At 34.9% G+C, this 11641-nt stretch overlaps 1 protein-coding gene across 1 annotated transcript; it reads right to left on the bottom strand.

Moving 5' to 3' along the window:
- Positions 1 to 207: 207 nt before the first annotated feature.
- LOC149189013 (pentatricopeptide repeat-containing protein At1g11290, chloroplastic-like) lies at positions 208 to 4183 on the bottom strand. The gene is made up of 2 exons (XM_089411747.1): positions 1962 to 4183; positions 208 to 1688 (listed from the first exon to the last, which is right to left on the bottom strand). Exons 1-2 carry the CDS (start codon positions 3718 to 3720, stop codon positions 1237 to 1239), a joined length of 2211 nt encoding a protein of 736 aa, XP_089267873.1. The 5' UTR covers positions 3721 to 4183; the 3' UTR covers positions 208 to 1236.
- Positions 4184 to 11641: the final 7458 nt, after the last annotated feature.

Below are 11641 nucleotides of genomic sequence, written 5' to 3' on the forward strand. Positions count from 1 at the left end.
GACAATCTATCTCAACCAAGTTTTAGCTTGAAAATGATGAGAAATGTTTGTATGTTTTGAAAAAACAAAAGACATTTTGTTCTATTGGTAATATTGTCGAGGGGTGGGGACATTTTTCACGATGATAGGATCAATGTTCAAGGAATGGCGAGTACTTTTGACCTTTCATATTTTATGTAATGTTCAATTTTTTTTGCCTTTGATAATAGAAAATATAAAAAGATTTTTTTCAGCACAAGAAAAGAGCGAGCCTTCTAGGGTCCCTGAATCATATATGTTGCCACCTTATAACAATATAGTCACATGGACAGAAATCCATTTCTAGCATGTAGGAATCTGAACGATGGAAATACAACCCTAACTCAATTGACTTGGGCCCTCGGGCAATCTATCTCAACCAGGTTCTAGTTTTAGTGCCTGTCAAAGCACTCTTTCACCTATTCAGTGTATGTTTGCCAAGTAAATATCTGAAGGTCGGAATCTCCCATGAAGAAGGTAATTAAGCTGAAACAACATCCATACAATATTAGAGAGATAATACTTCAAATCATTCTCTAAAATACGGTCCCACTAATAGGTTTTTGGTTGTTTCTCAAAGCGTTCTTTCACCTATTCAGTGTAGGCTTGCAAAGTAAATATGTAAAGGTCAGAATCTCCCACCCAGAGGTAGTCAAATTAAAGCAACATCCCTATAATATTAGAGAGACGCTTCAAATTGTTTTCAACGATACGGTCCCACCACATGGCATACATGGACGTTACGACATGAAATGCGTAGGTCTTTTATGACTTGGAATCCCATTCAATGAATCATACTTTGATCTGCAACTCACAACACCTCTTGTATTACCAAAACTAAAATCCATCCGATTGTGAACTCAAGGCAAGTTTCATAGATAAGCTTCTTATTGCCAATAACCACCACAAGTGCATAATCTGTCCTTGAAAGAATAGAATTGACATGTACTTTGGCAATTAATTCTCTCCTGGAATCATTACTATATACATATTGCTGCCATGGCAGTCACCACATACACAAAGGTTCTTCACAATCTGGGCAGTAGTCTTATGGCTTGTGTTGAGATGTCGAATGCAATGACTAACTTCTCAATCTGACGGTAAGATGTTGTCCCTTGCCTCCTCCAGATAATGGAACACAAAGTTTGTGCCAGGCACATGACTTTCTTCTCTCTTCTCTCTATTCAAGGTTTCCAACAATGCATATTTTTTCTCAAATTAAAGATACATGTCTGCTGCAAAAAATTTATGTACTTTCTTCTCTATGTTAATCCAACTACATCCTGGTGTCTTTTTCAATCCCTTCTCTTTCATCAGTGTTCTCAGCCTCGCAACATCTGCCCACCTGTTTGCCTCAGCGTAGATGTTTGTCAAAAGAACATAACATGAAGCATTTTGAGGTTCTAATTGTATAATGTGCTCTGCCACACATTCACCCAGTACAATGTTGCTATGAATTCTGCAACCACCAAGCAACGCCGCCCACACATTGGCAGTGGGTTCTAATGGCATATTTTTGATCAACTCATATGCCTCATGAAGAAGACCAGAACGCCCAAGCATATCAACCATGCACGCATAGTGTTCTTCTCTTGGTGTGATGTGGTAATATGGATTCATACTATTAAAATAACGCCACCCCTCTTCCACTAGGCCTGAATGACTACACGCTGACAAAACAGATATGAAGGTGACATGGTTAGGTTCTATACCTTGCTCTAGCATGTTGTCAAAAAGTGCAAGTGCATCCTCACCATGCCCATGCATTCCACATCCGGCAATCATTGCATTCCATGAGACTACATTTCTTTTAGACATTTTCTCAAACAACAGGCGTGCTATGTTTATGCTCCCACATTTGGCATACATATCTATAAGGGAATTACACACAGCAATATTCGATTCAAAATAATTTCTAATTATGTAACCATGGGTCTGCTTACCTTCTCCCAGAGCTGATAAATGGGCACATGACTGGAGAACACTCAAGACAGCAATCGGATCAGTTTCAATGCCTTGCATTTCCATGTCCATGAAGAGAGTCAAGGCTTCATAAGCATGTCCATTTTGCACATAACCGGTAATCATTGCACTCCATGTAACCACATTTCTTTGACACAATTTATCAAAAATATACCTTGCAATCTCTATTCTCCCACACTTGGCATACATGTCAATCAGGCCAGTACCCACAACAACATCCTTATCAAAGCCATTTCTAACAATATAACCGTGAATCTGCTTACCTTGTCGCAGATCAGAAGACCGTGGGAAAGCTGGAAGAACACTCCCAATAGTAACTGAATCAGGTTTTATGCCTTGCAGTAGCATTTGAGCAAATAGCTTTGTGGCTACATTGGCATGTTCATTAAGCATATAACCAGCAATCATCGCATTCCATGAGGCCACACTTCTTTCAGGTATCCTCTCAAACAATTTGCATGCTATCTCTAAAGTCCTGCATTTGGCATACATGTCAATGAGGGCATTCCCAACAACAACATTGAGCTCTAAGCCATTTCTAATTACATAACCGTGGATCTCCTTACCTTGTCGCAGAGCTGGTAAACAGGCACACACGGGTAGAACGCTTACTACAGTAACAACACTAGGTTTCATACCTTGCCCCTGCATTTCACCAAAACACTTCAAAGCTTTGTTGGCATGGCCCTCCTGGGCATAGCCTGTAATCAAAGCATTCCAAGAAATCACATCTCTGTCACGAATGTTGTCAAACAAGACCTGTGCAGTCTCTAACCTTCCGCATTTGGCATACATATCAATAAGGGCATTGGACAAAACATCTGACTCCAATCGCCTCCTGATGACAAAAGCATGAATCTCCTTACCATGTTGCAGGGCTGCCAATTGCGTGCAAACCGAGATAACAGTCACCATCGTAACGGCGTCTTTCTTTACCCCTTGCAGCTGCATTTCTCTGAAAAGCATCAGAGCTTCACCTGCAAGTCCATTCTGTGAATACCCAGCAATCATAGAATTCCAAGATACCAAATCTCGTTCAAGCATTTTGTCAAACACTTGGCGTGCATCCTCCACTCGTCCACATTTGGCATACATGTCTATAAGTGAATCCGCCACAAAAATATCCGATATAAACCCTGTTCGAACTATATCGCCGTGAACCTCAGTACCCACTTGCAAATTCAATAGGCTCGTGCATGCCTTGAGTAGAGAGGGAAAGGTAAACCTGTTCGGTTTCATATCTACCAATTCCATTTGTTTATACAATTCAAGCGCTTGCTCCGGGAAATCATTATTTGCATACCCTCTGATCATCGCATTCCACAATGAAACACCGCGCTCGCATGTTTCATCAAATAGAAGGCGTGCGCAATCCATTTCACCCAACTGAGAGTACGTTGCAACCAGTTTTGTGAGCAAAAAGGTGCTGTGATCAAGTCCCGTTGTGATCATGCGGGCATGAAGCTGTTGCAGTTGCTCTATGTGGGTACAAGCCTGCAAAACAAAAGCGAAAGCGTTGGGATTGATGTTCCTGGAATAGGGTTGACGTTTGACAGAGACGGCAATGGGAGAAGCAGTGTGATGCAGAAGTTCGACACTTGTATTCTGAAGCGAGAAGAGTGTATTGGTTTGATTGCTTAAGGTGGAACTGCTAGAGTTACCCAAATTTTGATATAATAACGTAGGAGACTGGAAGGGCGAGTCCATTGCAGAGGCCATGACTGCTTTGGAGTTTATATCAAACTAAATCGAATGGTTGAATAGAGTGCCTATGCACCACATGGCCTAATCATTTAAGATAATTTCATAACAGGCACTGAAAAGATTCATTATTAAATTATCTAAAATCATTTTATCACGATATCTACAAATTTTAGGCATGGACTATTTTGAAAAATGTTGCGGTCGTTTTTCTCTTTCTCGGTTGTCTCACATGTCCCGTCATTGTCTCTGTTTCCAGCCATCCCTTCCCGTCCGGTTTGCACATCATTACTTATTTTCAAATTTGTAAAACTTGTAATAATCACTTCACTCTGCACCCACACTTATAAACCCTGTTTTTGTCATTGAAGCATCGCGATTTAAGATTTTGACAAGAACCCAATACACAAAACCACTTTAACCAGTGTCTGAAGTCGTTTTGACTCCTCTTTTCGCCATTTTTAAGAAATATTTATGGTTTACAGTGTAACAGTTGACGGCTCTTTAGATGTCAGAAACCTGTGCATTATTTACTTTAACCAGTGTATGAAGCCGTTTTGACTCTCCTCTTTTCGCCATTTTTAAGAAATATTTCTGGTTTACCGTGACATGTAGAAAGATATGCTTCTCAATGCAAATTTGACATTTTGTGTTTTTTATTTTTTATTTTTTTGAACTTTATCGATACATGTCACAACCTTCAGGATGAGATCTATTTAATTATTGTTTCTACAATGATAAACTTGATATTTTGTAAAGTTTGTTTTGTTTTATTTTGTGTTTTTTTCTTTATCAATATATGTATACTAGTAACAATTTTTAGGTTGAGATTTATTTAATAATCGTTTCCAAAATGACTTTGTATAGTTGTTGATTATTACGGAGAATATTGAATATTTTTGGAAGTGCTTTTCTTAGTATTACAATTATATGGTTGTTTTAGTTTGAGGTGTGTAAGTGCATTTTGTATTTTTGGTAGATGTGATTTGGAAATTCAAATATAAATTTCATAATTATTTAATATTGTTATTAAGATCATGAAATTTGTATGATTAAGGGTTTTTTTGGGTGTATATTTCTTGAAGTGTTATTATTAATGGCACAATTATATTGTTGGTTTAATATGAGGTGTGCAACTGCATTTTGTATTTCTAGTAATTGTGATTTGGAAAACTTAAATATAGCTTTCATAATTATTTGATATTGTTATAAAGATCGTGAAATTTGTAGGTTTTATTTGACAAATATTTCTAGAAGTGTTATTACTAGTGGCACAATTATATGGTTGTTCTAACATGAGGTGTACAACTGTGTTTTGTATTTTTAGAGACAATAATCTAGAAAACCTAAATATAAATTTTATAATTATTTGATATTGTTATAATCATTATGAATTATTTAAAAAATTCAAAAAATCTAATATAAATTTCATAAATAAGATATTATAAAATATTTTACAAAATCTAAAATCTAAATAAAATAGTAGATTTTTTTTTTACAAAATTTCATATATAATGCATTCCTTATTTTATTATTGCTATGAACCATCTAAAAGAAAACGCAATGTTCTATACTTGGTTTGGTTCTTTGGAATTTCCCTCTCTCATAATGATTTTTTCATAGATTTTCCTATCTCTACTCAATATTTTAAATATAAGATACAACATTTTTTAGATGATTTAGTTTTTCTATATTTCCTTGAGACTTTAAATCTTTTATCAAACTTACAAACATACATACAAATTTATGTGAATTACATTTCTAATTATTAAAAATTTATAAATAACAAATACCATCAACATGGAGTTACTTTAGCCTAATTTTATCTCAAAATTTCTCCACATATATGTCAACCCCATCATCTCTAACACGGATGCTCAACAATGTTTCCCTCCCTACTTCTAGCATAGCTCCTTAGCATTTTGAGTTGAGAAACCATAGAAAAATATCACTTCAAATTTCCTCTCCATTTATGTAACTTCATTTCCATTTCCAACATTGTTTCCCTGCATTGCTAGTAATGAAAACATATAAAAGTGAAAAAACCATTCTCCACATGCTATGCTTCTCCATGCAAAAAAAACTTATTAAAAGGTCTCATTAATTAACCAAAATTTCAAATTGTGACATGAGGTGAAGAAGAAACCCAATGATTCGAGTAAGTCCTCTATGAAAAAATCAAAGAACCACATTGAAGCCTAACCCTAAGTTTTTACATGACCCCAAAAACAATTTAATAAAAATATTGACCAAAAAAATACAAAATATACACTAAAGCAACCATATAATTGTGATAATAAGAAAAGCACTTTTAAAAATATTAGATTGTTTCTCCATAATCATCAACAACTTTATAGACTTCCAGATATTCTAAAAGCAATAATTCAATAGATTTTAACCTAAGGCTTATTGTTATTTATATATGCACATGTTTGTGGCATCCAAGAGCTGATCAATTGTTACAAAAACAAGAAGTGGTTTCTTGTGACAAGTTGGGTTTCAAAACACTATTGCAATGTTTCGATGCCAAAATGAAGGTCTCCGAGTGTAGGTGCAAAGTAAAGTGATTATTGGAAGCTTTTTCATATTTGAAAATAGGTGCTCAGGGAGTAACGTCCTGCAACCACTAACGAGCGGGAAGGGATTGCAAAAGATAGAGGAAATGAGCAAAAACATGTTAGATAATGGGGAAAGGAAAAAAAAGGCCATCACATTTTTCAAAACTTAGAGTAGATAACTATGCCCAAATTTTATATGGTATGAATAATTATTAAAATATATAGCATAAGATCATGATATTTTTATTTATTTAAAATAAAATAAATTAATGAAAAGCATTTCTCAATTATTTTTAACAATGTGATATTGTTAAAAATACACTATAATGATCATTAATATTACAAGCATCTTATATTCTAAATTAGGTGGATTTCTCAACCAAATTAAATATAATTTAATTATTTGATACAATTTAAACATTAAAATATAATTTTTCAATTTTTAATTAAATTGTTATATCTTATATTTTAAAATTAAAATATTACTTATAAATTATATGATTAATATGGTGTAAGTAGTGGACAAATGGTTGGGCTAACCCACACTTAAATTTCTACTCAATCTAATTCAATTTATATATATATATATATATATATTATTAGTAAAATCATATAGATTAAATAGTTAAGCATTAATCTACGATAAACATCAAACACCAACTACATAATACATCTAACTTGTCTAAAATTTAAAATTCATAAAAACTAACTAAATTATGACTTTATTTTAAATAATTGTTATTTTATGATTAAAATAATATATATATATATATATATATATATATATATATATATATATATACCAGCTTAGATCCATCTTAACTTCTGACTACTGAGCATCGAGAGGGATCAAATCTAATTTCATTCTCAAAGAAGTTTGCATCTCAAAAGATATGATCTATCTCTCAGCTTGGTAGATCCAGAGTTAAGATGGATCTAATTTGCTTTAATTTCATCCTTTAAATAAACTTTACCATGGATAGTCCTAATTTTGAAATAAACTTTGTTACAATACCATGGTTTATCAATACCACATGCCCAAAAACCATAACTCACTTCATATAACACTTGTTCATATGACATTTTTTGTTTTTAATTAATAAATTTAATTAAAAGAACAAAAAAAACATAACCACTTTGAAGATAAATCTCTAACCTTTGATTTGTGTATGAATATTCTAAAATATTTTGTTGAGGTTAAATCTCTACCTAATAATTATTTATGATTGAATTAAAATTTTGGAGACCTTAAATAGGCACGCCTATGACAAAAATATATACTATTATATACAAACATACACTATTATATGTTGACATAAACCAGCCTAGATCTATCTTAATTATAGATTTACCAAACGCCAAGAGAGATCAAATCTCTTTTCACTCTAAAAGAGGTTTGCACCTCAAGAGATTTCATGTCTTTTGATGCTTGGTAGATCTAGAGTTAAGATGGATCTATGCTAGTAGAAAATATATGTATATATAACATTTTTTCTTGTATAAGAATACCATTGGAAAAACCATAATTTGTCAAAACCTAGAGCCCAAAAATTACGAAGAATAAATTGGCTATTTTACCTCAATTATTATTATTATTATTATTAATGGAATTTTGACTGAGTCAAAATGTTTACATAACACGATAGGATATTAAAATGTATCTTCCGAATTGGGATGGAGAGCGCCTCTTAGCGCAACGATTTGGATTTAGATCCAATATAACTTATTTTTTTTATTAATATATAGTATTATATATCAACACATTGAAAGTTGGAGAGGAATGGGGTCTAAGACAAAAGGTCACCCCTAGCACATCACAGAGCATGTGCATATTCAATGGTATTGAAGGTATCTGTTTTTTGGCCTGTAAATGCTTTTTGTGCTGAGTTTTATCCAAATGGAGGAGATTTAGGTAGACTACTAACTAGATCCTTTTGAGTTTTGTTAAATATGGTCGAAGCTAGCTGGCAAGTCCTCAAGTGATGACAAAGCAATAGGATCAGAGTAGGATTTCAAATAGGTGTCAGCGGTTGCAAAGTAGTTATCTCCGTTGTAGATAGTATCTTCAAATCTAGTTGGTGGGCCAACCAAATTCCATTGCACATAACCATAATGCTTGGATGACAATTCATTGCCCAAATCTTAGTCTTGGAGAATGGTAGGGGATTCTTGAAAATTTAGTATGTTTCTGAGTTGTGTGCCCCCTCCTCTTCACGCAAAGGTGTTCATCGAGGCTCTATTAACTGAGTTATTGAGGGATTTAGAGGTCCAACATGGCATTAGGCCACAACATAGCTCCATTGGTCTCTTGGAGGATTTTGTACTAAAGGGCGTTTCACAAGGTGGATGGTTGTAGGAAGGTTCATCTAGTGATTTGGGGGCTTTGGTTTCAATGGGTTTGCCCTTGGAGCAATCACTATGGGTAAGGACTTCTACGTTTCTACACCAAATTGAAGAGGGTTTCTCCCTTTGCAACAATAGTTTTGTTGTTGCAGTTTTGTGGCAAGATTCTCTCAAGAGTAGCTGGAACAAAGATCATATGATAGGAATAATTTTTTGCCAAGAGAATCTAGATCAAGATAGAAAGAACCAACTCTTTCAGGTGGTCAGAAATCATTTGTTGGTAGTTTGTTGTTGTCATTGATGTTAATGACTAGTCATCAAAGTCAAGTTCAAGGGGAGCTTGTTGAGTATTCTTGATGCTAGGGATGCCATTGTTGCTTAAGGTATACAATGTCATTGATTACTAAGTGTACGCTACAAATTATTTGACTCGAAGTCACAAATGCAACCCAACTGAATAACCTAACTTGGCAATTTTTTTTTCTATATTTATCTTGATCAAAAGAGTATATAAAGTGTTTGGTTAGATAGCCCTCTTAAAGAGCTTTCCAATGGCATATGAAAATTAGTCACTCCCAAGGAATGAGAGAAAATTTGTTTTGAAGTGAAGCAGTTCAAGTTAGAGTGGTCAAGTTTCCAAAATATGGTTCATCTGGGGATGCATTGAGGCATATAGGCATCTAGTCATCTAGGATACGTCAGACTTTGGATCGGTAGAAATGAGCTAGATATCAGATTATTTGAAATTATCTGGGCTTTGAAGCCATCCGAGCATCTGCGGGTTGCTCAAGACAAATACCTACGGGATAAGTCATATGTCGGATTTCTCGAGTAAGTTGGATCCGCTGACAGGTGGCAATAAATGAAGTGATATGGAATATAGGTGGAAAGTAGATGACATGGCAATAGGAGAACACAACATGTGGCATCCAGATGGCAATACATGTGGCATCTAGGCAGTGCCAAGTGGGAGTGATGTGGCACTCTGTGGTCATGACATGCGACAGGTGGATTTGGCATGTTTTGGTGGCCAAGTGGCCAATATTTGAGTGACACATGGCAGTGACATGGCATGACAAGTGGAAAAGACGACATGGTAAGTGATGTGGCATCACAGGTGGCAGGGAGTTGACATGGTAGGTCTTGGGATTTGCGCTAGGGGTATAGTGTGGCGTAGTTTTCCTTTGTATTTGAATTTTCCAGAGTGGGCCATTGCATTTGACATTATGTTGTTTATCCAAGCATATGTCCCTCAGATGTTGTAGCAAGCAAGGCATTGGAAGGATTGTCATTAATGTCAAACGGTGAGTGGGCCATTGAAAAATATGAGGAAATCCTAAATATGCATAACTTAACTTATATCATCTTCAGTATCCTTTGATGTTATTTGGACTACACAAATGTGTTTAATATGTTAAAGCCATGATGAATCATGGGTATGTTTGAAATCATTATTTATGTTCATGTTCTCAAAGAAGAGCAACACAATTGATATTTTATTTTTGGTTATGATGAAGAGTTTAAAGTATATGATGATTGAAGATTGCAAACAAATCATCAACTGTAATGAAGGGTTTCATTACAAATGCATCATCAAGTGTAATGAGAGTTCATCACAAATGCATGTGAATATTGCAAACATCGAAAGCAAATAATATACTTGGAAGAACTCTTGTTATTGATATCAAAGGAGACACCATCTTGAAGCAAATCACAAAGGCTTGTAGAGAACTTCAATCCCTTTCCAATGAGTATTTACTCACCTTCTAGCTCCTCCTCGTTGGTGAGATATTGATTTTTCAAGTTTGGAACTCATATTCTTCAAGTCAACCTAAATGAGCCTACATAAACTCAAGTCAACCCCATTGCCAAGAGACATATCACTTCATGGAAGGTTTAATTCGTATAAATACAAGTTGTGGCTCCTCATTCCAACAATGCAACTCGATCAAGTACACAAGGCAATGCATACGAATATGAGGCAAGAGATGAACAATTTAAGGCTCACAACTTGTGAACCTAGGGGCTGAAGCAAAGCAAGGTTTTTATTTTTATTTTTGGTTATAATTTTCTATGGGTTTTTTTGTTATATTGGGGTTTTTTTGGGGAACAAAACCTTGACATGTTGTTGAGAAAAATGTGGCCCTCTTGTGGAGAAACTTCAGAATATAATCACAACCTCTTGGCAGTCCAACAATCTCGGCCCTCCCTTAAAAGAATTGCAGAAAGCTGATTTTTTGTAGCTCATAAACATCGCAAAAAGGTGATTTTTGCAGCTCGCAAACGTCACAAAAAGGTGATTTTATGTAGCTCGCAGACATTGCAAAAATACAATTTTTGTAGCTAGTAGATCTCACATAAAGGCAATTTTTTGTAGCTCTCAAAACTTAGAGAAAGGAGATTTTCTATAGCTTGCAGATCTCGTAGAAAGGTGATTTTTTGTAGCTCGCAAACCTCAGAGAAAGGAGATTTTCTACAGCTTGCAGATCTCGTAGAAAGGTGATTTTTTGTAGCTCGCAAACCTTAGAAAAAAAGCAACTTTCTGTAGATCGCAGAAGATGACTTTCTGTCTTGGAGCCTGGATTGATTTTTGAGGATTGGAGTTCTCATAAGAGGTTGGAGCCTCGTCAAGATTAGGTTGGAACTTGGATTGATATTTTAGGATTGGAGTCCTCATTCAAGGTTGGAGCCTTGAAGGAGTTATCATTTTATTATACATGTTAGAGCCTGATTATTTATAAGAGAATTGGAGTTTTCATCATATTCATTAATAAAATTATTTTCTTGTTGTGCATCTTATGTTCTGGTTTAATTAGTGATTAACATAATATAACAATTGTAAAGAAATAATGATTCACTGCCCCCCTTCCCCCATTTTTATTATTTCCAACAATTGGTATCAGAGCTAGTACTTTCAAGCACAACCTAATAGCTGAAAGGTAGATTTTACAAACATAAATGCAAAGTCAAGAAGGAACGAATCCAAACCTTCTGAAGATATCTCATCCCTAGTCATGAAAACATATGTAATTCAAGTT

This window comes from Pinus tabuliformis, chromosome 3_1, assembly GCF_031772625.1.
Source record: "Pinus tabuliformis cultivar Carrire ecotype Pingquan chromosome 3_1, CPIR1, whole genome shotgun sequence".
Taxonomy (NCBI): Eukaryota; Viridiplantae; Streptophyta; class Pinopsida; order Pinales; family Pinaceae; genus Pinus; species Pinus tabuliformis.